This window comes from Meles meles, chromosome 1, assembly GCF_922984935.1.
Source record: "Meles meles chromosome 1, mMelMel3.1 paternal haplotype, whole genome shotgun sequence".
In the NCBI taxonomy this organism is placed as follows: Eukaryota; Metazoa; Chordata; class Mammalia; order Carnivora; family Mustelidae; genus Meles; species Meles meles.
The window spans coordinates 116,261,888-116,285,483 of NC_060066.1; the positions used below are offsets into that span (position 1 = coordinate 116,261,888).

The 23,596-nt window shown below is 45.2% G+C and overlaps 1 protein-coding gene across 1 annotated transcript in view; it reads right to left on the bottom strand.

The window, feature by feature from the left end:
- SLC22A15 (solute carrier family 22 member 15) overlaps window positions 1-23,596 on the bottom strand; it is an 80,554-nt gene that overhangs the window by 31,918 nt on the left and 25,040 nt on the right. The window contains exons 3-5 of the mRNA XM_045982142.1: window positions 6,629-6,761; window positions 5,414-5,578; window positions 1,609-1,738 (exon numbers count right to left, since the gene is read on the bottom strand). Of these exons, the coding sequence (XP_045838098.1) occupies window positions 1,609-1,738; window positions 5,414-5,578; window positions 6,629-6,761 (428 nt within the window). The remainder of the gene's footprint in view (window positions 1-1,608; window positions 1,739-5,413; window positions 5,579-6,628; window positions 6,762-23,596) is intronic.

A 23,596-nucleotide genomic window follows, 5' to 3' on the forward strand; every position in this document is an offset into this window, starting at 1 on the left:
TTTCAAAGAGAATACAGAAACAGATTTCAGTTCAATCCTCAATCTACCAAATCTCAATTAGTAGAACTTGAATAAAGAATGACTACATTAAAGATGCATCTGAGGGAAAATTCTACCACAGAGATCCCTCACTTTATGGCACAGAAGCTGGTACCAGCTTCTGAAGGTTTTATTTATTCCCAAGATTTTAATGATTAAAATTAGAGGTCTGATACCTCAGGAGAAAGCCCTTCATAGCACATTAAAACTTCTGGTGAAATAAAACTAAAAATTCAGGGCGCCTGGGTGGCTCAGTGGTTTAGGCCGCTGCCTTCGGCTCAGGTCATGATCTCAGGGTCCTGGGATCGAGTCCCGCATCGGGCTCTCTGCTCGGCAGGGATCCTGCTTACCTCTCACTCTCTCTGCCTGCTTCTCTGCCTACTTGTGATCTCTCTCCGTCAAATAAATAAATAAAATCTTTAAAAAAAAAAAACAAAAAACTAAAAATTCAAACTTCTTTTTCTTTTAAATATTTTATTTACTAGAGGGAAAGAAAGTGAGAGTGAGAGAGAGAGAGAGAGCACAAGTGGGGGTAGTGGGAGGCAGAGGAAAAGCAGGCTCCCTGATGTGGGGCTCGATCCCAGGACCCTGAGACCATGACCTGAGCTGAAGGCAGAGGCTTAACCCACTGAGCCACCCAGGTGACATCAAACTTCTTAAAAACATCATTAAAACAATGAAATAAGAAATGGAACAGTATTACTTCTTTGCGACTATAGATCAGAATCTAGTATAGTATTTATGACTGAAACTGGGCTTCTAGGTCCCAACAAGATGGTCAGTATTTAATGTTAATTTTATGAAGAACTCTGTAAATGTCTCTTAAATATTTGTTTTACTGTTCCTGGAGCCTGAGGCTATTTAGGGAAGAATATTAATAAATAACACCATTCTGTTATGTATTATGTAATACATATCATAGAACAAACACTATTAATAACCTTATTAATCAAGTATTTGCTATGGGAAGAAAGAACTGGTAAAAGGGTTCCAAGTTGGTGGCTTGCCTTACAGTGTTTAGAGCACCACAGTGTGACCTCTGAGCGAGCTGTTTGCAGCATCCCGCCCTGACCAGGGAATCACCCTTTTACTGCTTCGAGCCCATCCACCCCAAGGATTTCTCCCGTATCTGAGAGTCTTCCTGTGTCCACAGTAGAGGCCCTGGAGTAAGAGTTACCTGAAGGTGGGCAGTTACAGCTACACACGGGCCACGAATGGACTGCGATCTCCGCAGCATCACACCTGAACCGGACGCCCAGCCCTCAACCTGATCCAGCCTGAAGATCTTCAGGCTCGAGGCCTTAGGCTTACCAAGTCAATAACTTGAAGGTTAAAATGCAGGCTGTGGAGAGGTGACTTGACACAAGGGACACCTGTGCCCTGAATTAATCAAGCACCTCTCTTCCCAGCAGCTGCCCGGCACTGGGGTGCCTGCCCGCGGGACAGCTCTTCACCAAGGTCAGCTCAGGCAAACTGCGGAAAGGGAGTAACGCCGCTCATTGACCCATGTCCTCTTTAGACATTCCTTCCGCGTCTTAAATTAAACCTCTAAGAGGAAAAACTACTCACAAAGACAGAAGGAAGACCACCGTTCCCTGTAGGTTCACCAGAATGGCGAGGGTCCTCCAGGAGCGGATGAAGTACCCCAACAGGGCATACTGGGCAATGCCGACTGCGAAGAAGAGGCCACCGATCGACCCTAAGTCCGGAAAAGATGCCTGTTACTGGGGAAAGCACCTTCCACACCACCATTCCCCACCCAAGGCACAGAGGCAATGCCTTCCTGGGGGGGCGTCAGCAGAAAAGAACCTACACACAGAGACTATCAGAAGAGAAAAGTGGCAGAGAGGCCAGTGAGTGAGGGGAAAAGGAGGAAGGACAGGTGAGAAACACAAACCACACATGGTCATGATGAATTTTAAGGGTTTGCCCAAGTGCTTTCCACATGAAAGGCTGTGCTGACGTCCGCCTGTGCATGCGCTGAAGCTCGGAGAGGTGCTTTGCTGGCTGGCCCTACCGTTTTTAGGTCATGAGATTATCGAAATGCTGGGACTTCATCTTATCAAATCCTCGTCTTAAATCACAGGCTCCTCCTCAGCTCTTGCCCTTCCCTATTTGGTGGATCAGCACCAGATACATGACATTTTATAGCTCTCTGGTTCTTGTCTGTCTCCATGAAGCCTAAATTTTTGCAAGCACACTTAAAGGAAAAAAAAAATCACCCATGGGATTATGAAAAATCCCATTTTTTTTTTAAATAAATGCTGAGATGGTATTAGGTCCCCCTGGCTTGTCTGATATACATGTGAATTTATACCTCTGACTCACTTTCTATAACTGCTACTACCATGGTGTGTAGTAGTACCGGCTACCATTTATCATGCATTCCACTTTTGACATACGTCGTCCTACAGAGCAGGCGCGGTTAGAGCCATACACAAAGAAGAAACAACACAGAGGGGTCAGGGGCGCTGTCCAGGACACGGAGCTGTGCGCAGGGTGGGGCAAGCCTGCCAGCTGTCTCCGTCCGCCCTCTTTATCCTCCTAGGGAAAGGCAGGCTTCTGTGGGGAACGCACAGCAACAGGACCTTGTTGATCTTGCTACAAGAACTTTCTACAAGAATTCTATAAAAGAAACGTGTTCTTATTTTCTTGCCCAGAGATGATCAACTCTCTAGCCATAATGACATGTCTACTCTGTGCCCTAGTGAGGGAAAGGGGGGAGCAGAGGGGAGGGCTGAAGTGACAGCATGTTCAGAACACCAAATCCAAACATGCGGTCCGATAAGTAAGGAAGTGGGGATGCTATGATTTCCCTGGAAATTTAAGATAATCAATAGCTATTACAGCTTCATTACAGGGCATCAGACAGCACCTGGCTTCCAAGAAGAACACTTTCTGTCGTTGCTCAGAACAGCTCTGAGCACTTGGTATCCATTGACAACAATGTAGGCAAAAAGAAGACAGCCCACAGAATGGGACTGTTCGAGAGGGACTGAGTTCAGACCCTAATTCTGCCACCTGCTGCTGTGTGACCTCAAGAAAATCACTAAACATCTCCGAGCCTCAGTTTTCTCGAGGGTAGTTGTTAGTTTAGGATGAAATAATGCCTGCTATACAAATATACAAATACTAGCTATACTCTCCTACTGTGATATGGGTATAGCTGTCTATACCCATCTAGTACCCTCCCTCCAAAAAGCCACTGGGAAGCCTCCCAGGGTGAGTACCTATTATAAAAAACTGTCTTACCTAGAACCCCATCTAATTCCAAGAACACCCCTTCCCTCTTCTAGAGAGCGGACCTCCCCTTCCTTTATCCCTGTGGTTCAAGACGGGGCTGCCTATCACAGTTCCACTCACTGCAGGGCCTCAGCTGGGCCAGTCTGAGCTCTGAGCCTGGATTTTAAATACTACACTTGGTAGTAAGGGCTGAGGGCTACAGGGGTCCATCCCTGACTGCACAGAGAAAGCTTCTCAGGGAGGACTGGGGGGCAGAGACAAGAAGCATCAGACTTCCTGGTTCTGGGCATCTCTGAGGTCTGGACCTTCAGGGGTTTGGTTATATTAACCACATAATTTCCCTTTATATACAGAGGCGCATCAGAGTTGAGGCTCTGTCCCCTATAATCAGTATAAGTTGGTATCGACTGGGTATGGTGGACAAGAGGACAGGATCTGAAGGCATCTCATTTAATGACCGTAAATGCCGTGATGACATTACCATAGGTAGAGGTCCCAGAAGGTGAAGGTTTTAGGTGAAAGAAAGCAATACTTTTTATTTGAGGGTCCAAGCGACATTCAGATCTCATGTCCGGCAAGAAGCTGCACATGTTTGCCTAGAAATGACAACAGAGGTGGTGTGGAGATGCAGATGTGGGAAGGCTCTAGATTATTTGGTCAAAAAATTAATTAAGTGAACATTTCAAATCACCGCTTTTTGCATGTTATAATTCTGGAGTGTCACTGGTGGTCTTCTGTTTACAGGTTATTAGATATTGATCCTATTTGTCAGATTTCCTGTCTGTTTCTTTTAGATCATTTTCATTTTCAAGTCTGCTATGTTTGCTTGGTTCGCACTTTTAGTAAAAACTCAATTTTGGTAGCTTAGACTTCATTTTCGTAAAGTGTACTAGCAATCCACCCAGTTGCAAGCAAAGCCATGAGGTCCCGCTGATTCCTCTTTCTCTCCCCACTCTGACCCTTCAGCAAGTCGCTGCCCCACCAAAATCCAGCTCACATGGCCCTCTTCTCTGCTCCTCTCCCGCACTGTGTCTGAGCAAGCCCCCATTGTGTTTCACAGGCCAACCACAACCACCTCCTCTATGACTCTTCAATTTCTCCTCCTCCGATGGTCCATTCTCCACACCTCTGCCACAGCTGTCCGTCTGTATCCTATCTGATCCTATAGCTCCACTATTTAATTCACCCGCTGGCTTCTTAATGCATTTCAAATAAAAACGAGTTTCTCATCTGGCCTAGCACTGGCCCTATATCAACTGGTCCTCCCAACTTGTCCCTCCCCTACCCAGGGGATAAATATTTAATAAAATACAGTAAGGGGGAGCTGGGTAGCTCAGTGGGTTAAGGCCTCTGCCTTCGGCTTGGGTCATGATCCCAGGGTCCTGGGATTGAGCCCAGGGTCTGGGATTAAAACCTGGTGGGTTTGAGCTTATGAAATGAAAAGACATATAATTTACTTAAACCAGGGGTATATATATATATATATGGACATATATATGTGTGTGTAGACACATATATATGTCTACACACACATATATATGTCCATATATATATACTCCTGGCTTAAGTAAATTATATGAGGCTCAATCCCAGGACCCTGGGATCATGACCTGAGCCGAAGGCAGAGGGCTCAATATATGAGGGATATGAGCTCCCTGCTCAGCAGGAAGCCTGCTTCCCTTCCTCTCTCTCTGCCTGCCTCTCTGCCTACTTGTGATCTCTGTCAAATAAATAAAATCTTTAAAAAACAAACAAACAAATAAATAAATAAAATCTTTAAGAAAAATACAGTAAGAAGGCACTGGGAAAGGAACGCTTAGGCTTTCTTACGTCTGTGCCACTTTTCAGTTTAAGGTGTAAACAGTTAAAATCCTTCTGAAGAAACTGACACTCCTGGAACAATCTGGAGGCAAGTTCACCATCTACGAGGCTGGCCCCAGGGGAGACTGTCTACAGAGGGATATGAGTAAAATGACTTGTTCAAAGTCACAAACTTTGGAAAGCAAATCTAATGGTAAGATGGAGCGCCTCAAGTCCAAGTGCATTTTAGCCTCTGGGGTTCAAATGGCTCCTTGCGAGGTTTTCTGGGGCAGCTCACCATCTCTGTCATGTGCACGGAGTGAAGCAGTACCTGCGAGTGCCCAGTAGGCGGTGCCCACACATTCGTTCAGCAGGACGAAGGCTACCAGCGACATTCCTCCGTTCATCACGCCCACCAGGAAGCGAGTTATTGCAAAGATCGCATAGGAGGGGGAAAACCCATTTGCAATAGCAAATAAGATGTCAAGAGCAAAACCTAGAATTAGAGGAATAGCAGTCAATAACCCGGACATAAAACAGCATTTGATCAAAGTAATAAATTATACTGACTTTACACCTGTAAAGATAAATCTCTGTAAACTTAAATTTTTCTAAGCTATGCTTTTTTAAAAAAACATTTTCTCTTGGGGCACCTGGGTGGCTCAGTGGGTTAAAGCCTCTGCCTTCAGCTCAGGTCATGATCCCAGGGTCCTGGGATCGAGCCCCACATCAGGCTCTCTGCTTGGCGGGAAGCCTGCTTCCTCCTCTGTGTCTCTGCCTGCCTCTCTGTCTACTTGTGATCTCTGTCAAATAAATAAATAAAATCTTAAAAAAAAAAAAAAAATTTTCTCTTAAAAACTATAAAGAATAACTAAGGTTTATCTTTGTTTGTTACAAGTTGATAATCTGTCAATCATGCACAGTTTTCAATTATTCACAACAGTGTGGGAAGTGGAAAAATCCCAGCTCATGCTCAGCTTGTCAAAAGAACTATGCTGGGGGCACCTGGGTGGCTCAGTGGGTTGGGGCCTCTGCCTTCGGCTCGGGTCATGGTCCCGGGGTCCTGGGATCGAGCCCCGCATGGGGCTCTCTGCTTAGCTGAGAGCGTGCTTCCCCCTCTCTCTCTGCCTGCCTCTCTGCCTACTTGTGATCTCTCTCTGTCAAAGTAAAATCTTAAAAAAAAAAAAAAAAAAAAGAACTATGCTGGTTCTTATAGAGCATATTTGAAATGAACCAACAGACAAGATACAAGGAAATAGATCTCGTACACTGGTTCAGTCCCTGTTCTCTTTAGAAATGTAGCATAAGTTAGAATTCCAGAGTTGCCAAAAGGACCATCATCTCTGAAAAGCTTAGACGCAAATACGTGGCCTTCCCCAGGTATGCTGGTGGTCCCTTGAAAACACTTGGCCAGAATCAATTCTAGCTGCAGTGTGGCCTCTTGCTAGTGTATTAAAAATCAGTTCTGTATCCACATGGCAATTTCCGGAGAACCTTAAGGAAGTAAGTCCTCCTATTCAGTGCATGAACACTCTTAACTGATTACCTGTGAGATAGACTTTTTTCCTTCCAAAGCGATCTGAAAGCTGACCAAAGGTGATGACTCCCACAAACACACCACTGAAGAAGAAAGAGCTCGCTGCACTGACTTTGTAAGATCTGTTGGCAATTAAAAACCACTAAAGGAAGAGAAAACAGAAAAGACATTTAGATCACAGAAAAGATGGATGGACTGTTAGCTATTAAAAAAAATACAAATGCACAACCAAAACCTGTACACTGGAAACTCTACCGCATCCCCCACTACCAACCACAGTGTAGTAGAACATCTATCCTGGACAATATCCAAGGAGGTTTTGTCTTCAGAAACACTAGAAATCATTATTATTATAATATGTTCCCGTAATACACATCTTAATACAGCACTAAATATGGTATATAATAGCTACTTTTATTTTGGCACATCCCCCCTTATAGATCTTGAGAGAAGGAGCTGTGACCCATCCATTTCCATTTCTCTGCTGCCCTAATATACTACAGGACATATATGAGGCAATCAATGAATAGTCCTTTTCACCAATAAGTTAATAGGTTTTAAGCCCCTTTAGCATTTTTCTTAAAAAATTGATCATAGAATTATGGTATGATCCAATAATTCCATTTCTGGGTATATACACAAAAGAAGTGAAAGCAGAGATTCAAACAGGTATTTGCACCCTAGCATTCACGGCAGCATATTCACAGATGTCCAATGAAGGCGAACCAAAATGTGGTATACACACACACTAGAATATTATGCAGCCTTGAAAAGGAATGAGATTTTTGGCAAGCGAGGTCATGATGAACCTTAACCTTATGCTAAGAGAAATAAGCAGACAAAAAAGGACAAATATGGTATGATTCTGCTTATGATGGGATATTCTAATTTATAGTAAGAAATCTGTATTTGATGTTCCTGAAACCCCTGTAATTTCCTATAGAAGAGTCATAGGGGGCATCTTTGGTTATGATATTTAAGTTTTGATCCAGGTTCCTGAAATAACTTCAGAGTATTAAAGGAAAAATGGGTGTCCTTTGTTATTTATAACAAGCCTCTTTCAACCACACTTGAGTTTATTTAATGAATCCCTTAGATGGGGGCGGGTTGCCGGGGCACCAACTCCATGATTAGACTAGGGTTGGAAAATTCAGACCCATGCGGGAGGGAGGATCCCTGCCCTGCCCTTGGGGGAGGGGAAGAGGGACCCGAAGTTGAACTAATTGTCAATGGCCAATTATTTAATCAATGATGCCTATGTAATGAAGCCTCCCTAAAACCACAAAGGGATAAGGGTTTGAGAAGCTTCCCAGTTGGTGAACATAGTGGAGGTGCTGCGAGTGTGGGGCCCAGGAAGGGAGTGGAAGCCTGCTCCCCTTCCCACATGCCTTGTCTTGTGCGTCTCTTCCATCTGGCCGTTCCTGAGTTATCCTTCATGATAAACCAGTGATGCAATAAGAGGTTTTCCTGAATTCTGTGAGCCGCTCTGGCAAATTAATCTATCCCGAGGAGGAGACTGTAGGAACCTCTGATCTCTGGTCGCTCAGAAGCACAGGAAACAACGTGGACTTGCAACTGTCATTTGAAGGCACGCACAGGGTCAGCCTCGTGGGACTGAGCCCGGAAATCGGTGGGATCTAACGCTACCACCAGGTAGAAGGTGTCAGAACGGAGTCCAACTGTAGGATACCCAGCTGGTGTGGCACAGCTGTGTGACAGGGGAACCTGCCACACCTGCCCCCACAAACCCTACCTCACACGTCTGGTGGAGAGAAGGCTCAGCAGTGAGACAGCTGACAGTGAAGGAGGCACGGGGGGAATGCGGTTCCTTCAACAGGAGTTGTCAAATCCAGAGACTGAAAGTCAAATAAAGGCTCCCAGGGGTTGGGGGACTGGGGAGTTAATTGTTTCATGGGTACAGATTTTCAGTTTGGAAAGTTCTAGAGATGGACAGCAGTGACGGTTGCATGACATGAGTATACTGAACACCACAGTACCTTTAAAATAGCTAAAGTATTACATTTTATGTTATGTATATTTTACCACAATAAGTAAAACCAATCCCCCTTCACAGCCCCCTCTCCTGGAGTCTGTAAAGACAGGCTCAGAGAGAGTCCCAACACGCAAAAAGGTGCCCGCCTTGGCTGTCCCTTCACCTCTTGGACCTCCCTTCCCAGGCTCCAACAAGCAGTCATTAAGACTCAGAGCACAGCTGACTTCTCTTGTATTTCCTGTCAGACTGTGATGCTGAAGATCCTGACCAGACAAGCTTCTGGACATCTCTCTGCAGCAGTACCAATAACAAAATTCATGATACTAGGACAATAATAGTCATTGGAAAATAAATGAGGATAATGCCCCCTCACTAATGCTGGACTCGACTTCTAAATTTCCCCATTCTTCACACACAGTTTTTTTTTTTTTTTCAGGTTTTATTTATTTATTTGAGAGAGAGAATGAGAGAGAGAGAGAGAGAGAGAGCACGAGAGGGGGAAGGTCTGAGGGAGAAGCAGACTCTCCCCTGAACAGGAAGCCCAATGAGGGACTCAATCCCAGAACTCCGGGATAATGACCTGAGTCAAAAGCAGTCACCCAACCAACTGAGCAACCCAGGCGCCCTTCACACGCAGTTCTTAACGAGGTTAGTTAACTGCTTTTCCCAGCCCGTCATGGTTGAGAAATCATAAACTGTGGTGTCACTGCTTTTAGAAATAGTAATCAGGATGTTACAGCTCCCGGTGGCAGTCATGGTACAAATAAGAGGGACGGAAGCAGTGTGACAAAAATCTGAGAAATGTTCCAGACAGTTTTTCACTCAGGTATTCAATAAATTGATTCATTTCTATCGAAGGTTAATGACTACACTAAGCACTGGCAATACAGATGTGAAGAAGCTGGACATGGTCCCTTCCCTCAGGGAGGGTAAGTGCCAGGAGAATAAACACAGAGGGAGAGACTGGGAGGGCACCTCTTCAAATAAGGTATTCAGGGAAGGCTTCTCTGGGGAGGTGACGTTTGCTCCTAAATGATAAGGAGTGACCCTCTCCTCCAGAAAGCTGTCCAGAGAACATGAGAATAAGTGCCCCACCCTCAGGTGAAGCGCCCCCAGTGCACCCCCAGTCGGGTTGGTATCATGAGGCCAGACAGGTGCACCGGTGTCAGATCACACAGGGCCTGGGCCACAGTGAGGAGCTGAGGTGTTATTCCAGTGCAAAGGGAAAGTCCTGGGTTACTGGATGTAAGATTCTAAAGATCACTGGGGCCACTCTTAGGGACTGCATTACAAGAGACAAACGAGGGAGCAGGGAGGCCAGCGCACTAGCTCCGGAGACCATGGCGGCTTGGATGAGGGTGGATGCAAAGGGGATGGAGAATTACAAGCACTTAGGATGGATTTTGAAGGCAGAACTGGCAGGACTTGCTGATGAATGGCAGATGGTGAGGGACAGAGAATCAAGGGTTTTACTGAAGTTAACTGTGGCCACTTGGTGGATGACCTTGACTGAGATGAGGAAGGTGCAAGAGGAGATCACGTATATGGTGGGAAAGAAGAAGCTTTGTTTGGACTTGCAGAGGTTAGGATGTCTATGAAACAGCCAAGAGATGACACCAAGCAGATATCTGGACATGAGTCTTGAGCTCCAGGGAGAGGTTATGAGGTTTGTACCTATAGCGAGGGAAGAGGGTCAAGACTGGGGACCAGGACGCTTCCATGTTCAGAGGTTGAGTAGGAAAAACCCATTATAGAAAACTCATAAATAGGACTCAGAGAGCTAGCTAGAAAATGCGGGGGAGGGTGGTGTCACAAACGCTCTAAGAAGAAATCTGATTCAGGGAGAAAGGGGTGATCAAGCATGTGGAATGCTGCTTTAGAGGTCAGGTAAGATAAGGACAGAGATGAGCAGTTATATTTAGAAACAAATGGACACTTAAAAATAGCAATTTCAGTGAAGTGTGAAGGGAAGCCAGATTGGAGACAGGTGAGGAATTGGAGGAATTGGGGAATTGCTGGCAGCCGTCGTTTACAAAATGGTTTCCATAAGTTTTGCTGTGAAGAGGAGCCAAGAAATGGGACAGTGTAGGGACAGGTTATCTGGGGCAAAGATGATTGGCTTTTTAAATTTTTATTTATTTATTAAAGATTTTATTTATTTGACAAAGATCACAAGTAGGCAGAGAGGCAGACAGAGAGGGAGGAGGAAGCAGGTTCCCTGCTGAGCAGACAGCCCGTTGTGGGGCTTGATTTCAGGACCCTGGGATCATGACCTGAGCCGAAGGCAGAGGCTTTAACCCACTGAGCCACCCAGATGCCCCTGATTGGCTTTTTAAAAACATGTGTGCATGTTGATAAGACCAAGCCAGTACAGAGGATATTCTTGCAGGAGAAAAGTATCTGGAAAAGCAAGAAGGGATAGGTTTGAGGGTACGGCATAGAGAGCTTAGCCTTTCACAGAAGCTGGGAGATGTCACTGCCAAGTAAAACTAGCAAGAGAGGAAAGCAGAAAGCGGGCTCAGAAGCAGGGAGTGAAGAAACTCCCATCTGGTTGCTTCATTTCTTTTTCATTGAAATATCAAGTGAGGTCACTGGCTGAAGGAGAGCAGAAGTGGAGGGGAGGATTTCAGGTTTCAGGAGGAATAGGACTGACTCCTCTCAGGAGTGGGACATGACCCATTCAAGGGAAACGCAGTGGGATTGCCAAGCCATGGTAAATAGACATTTAAGCTCTGTGGCTACTGATGTTGTAAAGAGGCTGTTGGGAGTTAAGCTTACATGGAGCTGGGGACTTCCAAGAAGTACTACAAAGAGAGAGACGCAGGGCTTTGTGGGGATTTGCAAAGGAGTGATTATTATAATGGAATATGTGCTATTTAAGGAGAAAGGGCAGACATAGGGGAATGGTGGGTAGAGAAATAATGTCACCATCAGAAACATCCCCTACACCATTAACTTTCCTGGACTTCCCATTCTCGCCCTAAACTGAAACTTGGTGATCCCCTGTAGAAATCATTCAGTGAACCAGATCCCTCTCAGCTGGAGGCTGCTTTCCCTTCTACACCCATGGACCTGAGAGTCTGGGATGGGAGAAGACAACCAAAATTTCAAAATCATCAAATCGCCTGAAGATCACATTACAAGATGGTATAATCCACTACCCTTCTAGAGCTGACAGAGATGCTAGCTTGTTTTAAAATAACTACTCTTCCTCTCTTCCACAGTAATAGTATGTTGCTGGCGTACGGCTACCCAGATTGAAGACTAATGTCCCAATCTCTCTCACAATTAGGTATGACACATTATCAAGTTCTGCACAATGAATGCCAACAGAAGCACCGTGTGGCAGGTGCTTTGTCTAAAGACTTTGTCTTAAGAGACAGCTGATTTACCCTTTGCCCCTTCTTCCTTTCTCTCCTACTGCTTAGAGTGTCTAATAAAAGCTGGAGCTTTACCTGGGGCCATGATGGAGAGTGCCACATATTAGGATGGTAGGGTTAAAAGTTTAAGGAGCCTGGGAACCTGAGAACAATGGGGTAGCACCAGGGCACTGACATATTTTTTAAGTTCTCCAGGTGATTTTCATAGGTAATCAGGTTAAGAACCCCTGTCCTAGACCTGGTCATCCTCAACAGCTGTTATCATCTCTAAAATCTCGATTTTGAACATCCTACTAGCTGTCCTCCCGCGCCCTACTCTTCCAGCTCACTTCCCCCAGTACCCTACTCCAAACATGCTTGAACCTCTTCAAGACCCCTGGTCACCACACTCTACAGTAAGTATGGCCTGAGCCAGCAAAAAAGGATTAAATCATGGTAAGAAGATTTAAGGATCTGTAGAGAAAAGGGTAAAGTATATTGTAAAATTTCACATAAAAGAGATTAGAAGAGTTCTGAAATTTGAAGGAGAAATTCTATTTTGTGAAAAATTAATTATTTTGGATTATAGACAGTTCTGTGGTAGAATTTTCAACTCGTGAGAAATGTCTGGTGACATTTTTCAGGTTGAAAATAATCAAATCTTAGATATCTGGTTGGCCTAGAAAATGGAGGACTGTATTTGTCACAGCGATATTCCTTCTCCTACAATGGTCAATAAACAAGGCCTCACTGTATTCATTTTTAATACCTTGAAGTTCAAACAACTTCTTTATGTTTTTCATGGTGTTAGTGTCTGCTTTGGTGTTTTCATGCCTTTCAAATGTAGCCAGCACCTTTAGCTTTGATTATCCTGCACCTCAATTTTTGCTAGTCTGTTTATATGGCCAAGATGTTTAAGCTCATACTGGTCTGTCTTCTGCTTATTTAATAAAAAATGGCTAATGTGACTTGTCAATAATCAACTGTTCTGTTGACCACATCTGCAGAACTTCTCAAATCCACAAAAAAGGCCATAATAATCATCCTTCCAACAACCAGAAAGCTGTCAACTTGGATGGCAGTTTTAGGAAAAAGTAGCCCACGGGATGTTTGACTGGCAAATTCCAAATTCTGATCCTTGGGCTGCCAGTTTCATGTGTCAAAGTAATTTCTAGTAATTGTTCTTCATGCCAATGCTGACTGGGGTAATACACTTCCTATTTCTCCTGGAATACATTCAGGAGTGGACAAAAAAAATCTAAAGCCATTGTTAAATTTTTAAAAAAGCAAATTAAAGCATGCAAAGCTGAAATGCAGAACTCCCTGACTAATCTAGGTAAACTGGGCATGGTGGATTCAGAAACGTCAAGTCAAAGACTTAGGGCAGTATGTTTATAACCAGCTTTCCATGTACACCATCCCCCAACATGTGAGATTTTGGTTTATGTGTTTTGTTTCCAACTTCTAAAACCTTTCAAATATACTTTATGTATTTATCACATACCTACTACGTGATCTAAAGAGTTTTATTTTGTCCAGGCTCAGACAAGATACACTAGGACAGTGGTCCCTGTAGTATTTCAAAAGATGTACTGGTATGACTTACTTTTAAAGTTTTGGAAAGAGGTCACCTGCCAGACTAGACTCCATTGCTAGCCCATGTTCTTGTACCTTTGGTCACTACTTAGTACCAAGATAAAATCCAAACCAGGATATCACCCGGACATTGGAAACTAAACTATAATAAAACTAAACGTGATGGCTGTTACATTCTTGAAAAATGTACTTTTTATGAGACTTTAAATTGTAAAATTCATAAATTTTTAAGTCATTTGAACCCTTAAGTGGCTAGAGATTATTAAAGGGATGACTCTCCTATTATTTTTTTAAATGACAAGCCAAATTCTAAAGCTAGAATGTCCTTTTTATAGTAATTCATACCAAACTGAAAAATCACTTGCAAATTGAAAAGCTGGAGATCTTCTTTTCCCATACATTAACACAGAGGAAGAATAGAAAAACAAAATACTTTCAGGATGACCTAGCTAAATCTATTTTCATCTTGTAACCAGCATTTGTATTTTTGATCATACGATTATCAGAATCATTAAGTTCATAAGCCAGGCATGTATTATACTGTATTCTCAAAAAGGATTTGAGGGGGCTAGAACTAAAGACATCAGCACAATCATTCACTCATCAAAAGAAAGCAGACCAGAGGGAAAATCAGGTATCTGCAGCAGGTGTCTTAAAAATGAAAGATGAAAGGAACACAGATATGGCAAATGCTGGTGTTGAGTACACAGCCAGGTGCCACGCAGAACCATCCAGCTCTTAAGGAAGAAAAAAAAGGCACGCAAGCAGAAGTGAAGAGTGTTGACTACTGACTGGGTAGGAGGGGACCATCTGGGAGGTTTTTTAATATTTGGACTCTCACTGCTCAGACGCTAAGAATAAGATGGCATCTCCGTACAGTACTGCGGATGTCAAGAAAAGGTGCTCCAGCTACAACACAGAGAGTGGAACAGACACGTCAAAGGTAATTACGGTGATCCAAACCAGCCTGGATGGGGCGGGGGGCTTCAGAGAAGAGAATAGATTCAAGCTGGAAATCGAGACATGGGTTGAGCTGTCCAGAATAGCTCTTATTTGACACAAAACAGATCAATCACAGACTGAGTGAAGCTTGAAGATAAGTTCTAAAGGAAGTAACAAAATGTCTTTTAGCATCTCCCTTGAAATCATCAAACCTTCAGCTTTAAGGAAATGTCAGAAGTCAAAGCAGTAGCTTTTCTGAAATGGCAGAAATAGGGAGATCTAAAAAAAAATTAATTAATGCTTTAAAGTGGACTGTGTGCTTATACAATCCTAAAAACAAAATTAACATCCAAGTGATGAAAACTATGTATCAGAGATATATCAAATGGGAAGGCTCAGCACCTTATAACCAGATTATTAAAAACTAACCACTGGAGGGGGAGATAAACCATGAGAGACTGTGGACTCTGAGAAACAAACTGAGGGTTTTGGAGAGGAGAGAGGTAGGGGCTTAGGTGAGCCTGGTGGTGGGTATTGAGGAGGGAACGTATTGCCTGGAGCACTGGATGTGGTACACAAACAATGAATCTATGAAAAAATAAAATAATAAAAATAAAATGTTGTACCCCAAATTTCCCCACCCCCAAAATAAATATAGTATAAAAAAAAAAAACACAACAAACTTTCACATAATATTCTCCCCAATCCCAACAACCACCTTTTATAACAGGTATTATTATTATTATTCTCATTTTATAGATGATGCAGCCGTAGCTCAGACACAATCACCCTAGAGTAAACCAGGGAGTCTGTGCCCGATGCGGACACTGGTCTCAAAACCACCTTCTCTGAGTACCATATGCTTGAATTAGCTAAACCACGTGGGCCTTGTGCTTGGGAACACGAGAAGGCTAGGAGTGCAGAGAACTGAATAATGCACTTAAAAATCAGCTTCCAAAGTGTTTTATTTGGGAGGGGAGGGAGAGATTTATCACATTCCACAGTTTAGGTTTTAAACATAAATACCTACCATTTCTATATTTTTAAAAGATTAATTAATTTAATTAAAACAAGTCTTATTTATTTAAAATTAATTAAAATAAATCTTATTTTTTTATTATTTTAGAGAGAAAGGGAGAGAGAGAGAGGGATCACGTGCATGCACATGCACAAGTTGAGGGGTGGGGCAGAGGGAGAGAATCTCAAGCAGACTCCCCATTGAGCACAGAGCCAGATGCCAGGCTCGATGCCAGGACCCATAAGATCATGACCTGAGCCGAAACCAAGAGTCAGACATTCAACCGACTGAGCCACCAAGATGCCCCCCTCAAATTTCCACATTTTTTTTTAAAGATTTTATTTATTTATTTGACAGAGAGAGATCACAAGTAGGCAGTGAGGCAGGCAGAGAGAGAGAGAGGAGGAAGCAGGCTCTCTGCCGAGCGGAGAGCCCGATGCGGGACTCGATCCCAGAACCCTGAGATCATGACCTGAGCCGAAGGCAGAGGCTTAACCCATTGAGCCACCCAGGCGCCCCAAATTTCCACATTTTTAATTGAACTTCTAGGTACTATCTGACATCCTCGTATACCCACACGACACAAAAACGCACCCCCAGCTTGTTTGCTTTTGTTCCCTCTGCTGAACAGCACAATGCTATCCCTTCCTTAAGGCACCGGAATACAGATTATGAGATGCTTTTTAAACGGATCATGAAAGAGATGAAAAAGCAAGAGGAGGGGCGCCTGGGTGGCTCAGTGGTTTAAGCCGCTGCCTTCGGCTCGGGTCATGGTCTCAGGGTCCTGGGATCGAGTCCCACGTCGGGCTCTCTGCTCTGAAGGGAGTCTGCTTCCCTCTCACTCTCTCTGCCTGCCTCTCTGCCTACTTGTGATCTCTCTCTGATAAATAAATAAAATCTTAAAAAAAAAAAAAAAGAAAAAAGAAAAAGCAAGAGGAACCCTCCCTTAATCGAAGTCTTGAGAATTCAGATGCAGACCCAGCCTCTGCCTGAGCAACTTCTCACCAGCTCTGTCAATGTCACAGAGCTGTCTGGCTCTGCTTCAGTTTCTTCCTGTGACCTGAACTGTGTGTCCTTTCCCTGCCCCATCCCGCCAAGGTATGGTGACATTTCATGGAGTAAGAGCTGAGAAACATGCAGTAGCCACAGACCACTCTAACAGAAGAGAGCGTGCATGGTAAATAAAAACCGTGCACCCTAAGCAATCCAAGCAGTGGTCCTCTCCCTTCCTGAGGAGGCTGTGCATGCCTGTCCTTGTTTGGGCCCACAGCAGGTGAATGCGAATGACGCCTCACTCACAAGTGAATAATGGAGGCCACTGGCATGCAGAGCCCCGGGGAGGGCACAGCTCCTCACAGGAAGGCAAACATCCACTTTTGTGGGACACCTCCAGGAACTGGCTGCCCTCGGTTCAGACTGTGCCCCCAGCCCCACTTCGTCCCCAGTGAGCTCCTATTCACCCTCCCCGGCCCTACCTGACCCACTGGAGCTGACCACATTCTCCATCCGGCCAGCTCCCTCTCTATTTTTGCTTCAAATATGATGTTCGGTGAGCTACACGTTGACTTGTCTCTCAGGTACAATGGTGTGAGCTTCTTTTGGACATGCTGGCGTCTGAGTGCTTATGAGATGGGGCCGGCACTAATGAGATGTTTGCCGAACTCTTTCTGTAACAAGAGTGAGGGCTCTGGTTTACAGGCATCTTCACATCCAATAGCTCAGTGTCACGACCTCGAGGATCAAGTTGTGAGCTTGTGGACAGGCAGGGCAGGAACTGCCTCCCGAGTCCCCTGGGAGCCACGGAGGGCTGTTCTAACAGGAAGAATGAGGGAGATCTGGAATCAGAGGGGTTTCCTTTTTCTGTCTGACATCTAGAATCCTCTGGCGTTATCTTTTGCCTCTACATTAATGAGAAAGAAAACTACGGTGAAAAAGAGCCCCCACAGAACTATGGCAGTTTTCTGGTGAGAAAGGCAGCATCTGTTCCCCTGAAATATCTTCCCAAAGCCTGTGGGACAGAAGCAGTGTGGCCCCTGCTAGCCCTTTCACGGGCCCAGAGATACCCCACTGAGAGAAGCAGGAAGAACAGTGCCGTCAACGACCCACGGAATATCATGGAGCCCGCAAGCCAGGTGGGAGCCATGACAGGTCTCTGACGGGCACCCAAGCCCCTGGCATGGCTGCTGGGTCCCTCCTAAAGGAGAACTTGTTCACAAGCCTGTGGCCCACTACTAGCCCTGACTCAGACTTCCCCACAGCGGGGGACAGACCGCATGGCACAGGCCACTTGATCCTAAAGAAGGAAGACAAAGGAAGCTTCCCCCCCGCAGTCCAGACAGCCCAACCAAAATGTGCAGAACACACGGATCTCTGCCACCCCCAGTCCTGCTTTGGTGAAAACCAAGTCAGAGGACAAGGGCCGGAACCTGACCCAGACCCTCAGCGTGTCCGTGTCTCGAGGCTGCAGGGCTGGAGCAAGCAACGGTGTCCCCCATGCGCCTACAGGCCATTCCTCAGGGAATCTGCACGCAAGCAGCAGGCCGCTTACGGGCTCTCTGGAAGATTCTCGAGCGCGATAACAAGCCCAACCAAGCTGCAGCCCTCCCCCGTCCTGTCGCCCCATAAACATATTCACCGCTTTGTACGGGAAGATCTCGCTTCAGGAGAAAATCAGGTAATCAGAGGCCTCCAGTGACTCAGGAGTGCTTGGACAGGGCATTTCAGGGATGGTTTCACGGTGATTAACTAACTTGCTTCATTTCAATGTAGTTGTCACTCTGAATTACCACTTAATGGGTGAAGTGTGCACGCTATAACAATCAGTGGTACTGGCATAAGGAAGCAAGACATTAAAAAAAAATTAGCCCCTAAAGCCATTATTGCAGTGAATTTTTCAAATAGTTTTAATACTCGGTCTTTTGACCCCAGGGTATGGCTTGGGGAAACTATATTAATCTCAAGATAATAATCAGTCAATTTCAGTTCTTCAATATCAACGATGATATTAAAGATTCCAACCTTACTCTTTTTGGTTGCAAACATTAATTAAGCATGATAATTGTGTGCCTCCGTGATATTTGGTACTTTCTGAATGAGGCAGAGCTCGGGGAATAATTTGAATATGGCAGACAGCAATTTGCTACATAAATTCACCCCAATGGCTATTACCTCATTTTAAAATAGTCAAGACTTCTAGATCAGAGGGGTTCTTTTTTGCATTAATACCAAGTTAATCACATCTACATAACCTTTTATTCACCCTTCCCCAAACCCTCCATGAATAACTTCTGCAAGCCCTGACCTGAATGTAATAAGGGGCTGGTGGGGGGAAGCTTATGGGGAAGTAGTTTTAATATATGTGTTTTTAACACAATCTCCTTCAACTATAGGGTTCTATAGGCTCTATCTTGATACTTATTTTCAGGGGTCTTATGTGAGAGGTCAATGGGCTTTACACTTGCTTTCTTTTTTTTTTAACTCTCATTTCATACTAAATAATTTCCATAAAAACCATATAGTGTCTATAGACCACACATCTGTATATTAAGGATATTTACCAACTAATGGATAAGCTACCGATGGCTCCAGGGCCAGTTTCAAGGCCACCACTTCGGAAATTTGAAAGAACAACTGAGGAACTACAGAGGTCACGGAAATTGAATTAATGCTAGAAACTCATGAAGGGTTTGGTTGGGGACCACGTCCACTAAAACAAAGATGAGCTCAATGAGGGGTGCAGAGACAGGCAGCCCTTAAAAAGGCGGGGACTAAGGAACGGCTGCGGTTCCCAGCCCACCTGGCACGGCTGGATCCGGCGGCTCCTTGAGCCTCCTTCTCTTTATTCTTTCCTCCACCGCTGCTGCTTCTGTCAGTTTGGTAGTGGCAGCAGGAAACTTGGAAACCACCCATACCACCTACTTTAAACCACTCTAGGACTTGGAACACCACTCACACAAGGCTCAGATATCCAAGGCAGAAGGAGAGTGCGGGAACTTGCACGGGGCTCACACACCCTGCGTGCTGGGCATAAGGGTACGCGAGCTGGAAACTTTACTTTTACCTTGAAATAAAATGCAATGACTTTAAGGAAAAGATGAGCTCTACACTAAAAATGTAAAGCAGACGAGCATCCTCTTGGGTCTGCCTGAGGAGAGACGTGGGTGGCACCGGCCCCTGCAGGGCAGCGGGCTGCTGAGCCTGATGCAGGCAAACCTCCATGGAGCTCAGGGGCTGCAGCTTGTCAGACCTCATTCTCCCTGGCTATTTTTGGTTCTATCAGTAAACTGCCAAGTTTCTTTGGGCTTGACAATTACTAAAGCTTAATGGGATCATTACTACTCCAGTAGTATTTGTGTGTTTTTGGGTTTTGGGATTTTTTTGGGGGGGGTTTGCTAGCCAGGATCCTCACCGGATAGAAACAAACATCCTGTGAGTTGCATGATCACCTTGGGGAAGGCAAGCTAGCTGTGGAGCAAGAGAATCACAGGTAGGCTCTTTCCCTCTTTCCTTCTGCTTGGGTCACATGCCCCAGGAATCTGTGGCCAGGCTCCTCCATTTACTGTGTGACACTGAGGAAATCACCAGCTACTCTGAGCCCACACATTCTGGTATGTTTCCACTTGCAACAAACATCATGACTATTACCCTTCCTCCTTAGAATTCACTGTGTCAGAGGCAAATGCAAGCAGGTGATGGGCAGCCCAGGGTAGGTATTTATTTGCTCATGTGCCATTGTCCTACAGTCACTTGGCCAACCTTCGTTCCCATCAATCCACTGACCCACGCTTGCACCCACTCCTCCCAGGAGGAGCCAAGCTCCTCCCCCTCTTCTGCACGGAGGTGCTTCAGGGATGCCCAGGATGGCTGGCAGCTGCTGGGGGACCCTGGAGCCCCAGACCCCACTCCTCTTCACTGACAGCAGTGAAGCACCTAGCTCTTTTTTTTTTTTCCTTTTTTTTAAGATTTTATTTATCCACTTGACAGACAGAGATCCCAAGTAGGCAGAGAGGCAGGCAGAGAGAGGGGGTAAGCAGGCTTCTTGCTGAGCAGAGAGCCCGACATGGGGCTCAATCCCAGGATCCTGGGATCATGACCCGAGCCGAAGGCAGAGGCTTCAAACCACTGAGCCACCCAGGTGCCCACACCTAGCTCTTTTAAATCCTGAAATGCCAGCTAAGATATCATTAAACCTAAAGGCTTCTGTTACGGGGGAAAAAAAAAGTCTGAAAATCACTGAGGTAGTAGAAAAAATATGAGCCCACTGAACCCAGACCAGCGACTTATTAAATATGTGATTTAGGGCAAATTCTTTAAATTCTCTCCATGCCTGTTGTTTCATTTACAGCTCAGGCTGTTGGCAGGACATGCTAAGCAGCAAGTGGGGGAGATCTCTGGGAGAAGCCTCTCACAAGAGACCAAATGAAAAAGTAGTCATGGTTATCTGCCTCTTCCCTGTCCTCTCCCTACCAAGCTTCATGAAGCTCATCTGCAGCCCCAAGCTCTTGGTATGGAATGGTCTCACTGCCATTGAGGATCCCAAGGGGGACTGTGGGCCTCTGTCTGTACCCTTCCATCCACAGAGTGGGCAGCAGGCCACGACCACCCTCACAAAACATCATGAACCCATGCAGGCCAGAAGCAGCTGGTTTAGCATCCGCGATGCTCCAAAAATAACTCACCCCAAATCATGACGCCAGCATCCCCGTGGAGCACCCCCTGGAGATCCCACAGAGCAGTGGTGTACAGACATCCCCAGCTGTGTAACTGGACCACCCACCCCCACCTGCACCCTCCGGTCTGGACACGTCTTGGGGCACCTGCTGGAGACTGAGGATCCTAATCTGCATAGAGAGTATCTGTGCCTTGAGATCCACCCGAGGTAGATAACTGCCTGACCTCCTAATGGTATGGGAGCCCAAAGTGTGCCTCTCCACCCTGGGAGGAGCGTAGTGGGCACCAATCAATCTATAACGACAGATGTATGATCCAGATGGATAGTGGCATATACATCCAAGTATTTGTGCATCTCGGGAATGAGAAAGGGCAGGTGAGTAACAGGAGGAGGGTGAGGGGGTGGGGAAGAACAAGTGAGAGACAAAGAGAAAACGAGGCAGAGACACACACAGAGAATGAAGCAGTAACATGGGAGAGAGACAGAAAGGCAGGACAGAGAGAGCGAGTGAGACAGAAACACAGAGAAAGGCAGAGAGAAACAAATGGGGGGCAGAAGAGAAAGCCAGAGACTCAGAATGAGAGGGGTGCGGGAAAAGAAACCCAGGTGCCAAAAGACAAAATGACAGGGACCGGGAGAAAAAAGGAGAGAAAAGAGAGAGCAAGGGAGAGGAGAGGAGGGAGGGAGGGAGACAGACACACAGTCCCAGTGTGACGACAAAGCCAGATGGCAAGAAGGACAGTGACTCACAGATGCGCCCCAGCTGTGATCAGGGAGACATGACAGGAGGATAAGTTGAGACCATTTTAGCCCATTACGCTTTTTTCCTCAGAGCTGCTTTAAACATCAGCCCTTGCTGGGAAAGCTATTCCATCCTATTTCTCCTGCATCTACCAATCTTTATCTGGGGAGCAGTAGGTCTCCGGGTTCCCTTGTCTCCATATTCAGCCTCCAGTTGAGCACTATAATGGGTGAGCCCCTGGGTGCTGGCACAGGACGTGGGCTGGGGACCAGGGTGCCCTTTCCTGCTGTCCTGGAGTGTTGGGTCTGATGGCACCCTCCCTCCTTGGCTGGCACAAAGGTTTTCTCTAGCATCAGGCAAGCAGTAGGTGCTCAGAGAATATTTACTAATAATGGTGTCCCTCTGGTGATAGGTAAAAGGGCTCCCAATTATAGATTTCACTAGTATTAATTTAATTCAATGCCATTGAAATGTACTGAGGTCTGCTGTGCTGAAGCACAATGTTGCTATGGGATCAGATTTACCTCCCAGTACGAAGCACAAACTGTGGGATATTCTGCATAAACATTACTTGGCTCCCATGCTGATGTAGGAGCATTCTAATGGAGGCTGTGCTGTCCAGTGCTGGTCAGCTGGCCTTCTCTTAGAAAGCCCATTCTCCACAGAGAGCTCCTGCAAGGACTTCCATCATCCCAGTCTCTATCAGCCAATCTTGTTTGCTTCTATCCGATTAAAATAGTGGCCTGCTGACTAGCAATGATGACTGTAAAAAAAAAAAAAAAAAAAAAAAAAAGGGCGATCTCTGGTGAAATTAAAGACACCCAACATACATGAATTAGCTCAATATATTTTAGAGACATTCAGTGCCCTTCTGTGAACTTGTGAGGTGATCCACAGTGCTCTGCATTCTTTATACAGGAGTGATGCCCTAGACTAAATTCCCTCCTTGGTCCTGAGACAGTATGAATTCTGGAAGAATCTGCCTGCTTGCATCTGGTGGGGAGAGGAAACGTCAGTACCTCCCTATGGAAAATTGGGAGTTTTTCTGTAGTGACCTGTTGTGTAAACAGTATTCAGAACACCAATAAAACCACAGAGCTAGGACTTCTAAAGCATGCAAGATATTTTATTCTTTGCTTCTCTGATAATAAGAATTGAGTTAATAAATGTTTCGACATGTGGCGGAATTTGATCTTTCGTTGTAATGTGGTAATGGGTTTGTTGGAGGTGCAGACTTACGGCTGTCACCACTGCAAAATCCTATGGGGGCAATAAAAGAACAAGAGCCTTTTGGAGAAATGGCTAATTCCACAGTTGGAGTAGGGGAGCTGAAAGATGAATCTGGAATATCTTTTATGCCAAAAATTTTTTAATGCTCAAAAAAACCCAAAAGTGATGGGCACATCAAAAGGACACAGGGGGACTTTCAGCTCCAGGAAAATGGAATAAATGTACTTTTCCCTATTTCTCCCACTACATACTACTAAAAACCCTGGACATCATGTACGAAACAAACATAAGACAACTCTGAAAGATGGAGAGAAGATCAGCTAGGACCCCGGGACCCAAGGAATGTTGTGAGTCCCTGGGCTTCTCTCTGCCTCACATACCTGATCCAGCCTCGGTGCTGGAGAAGACAACAACTCAGAAATACCA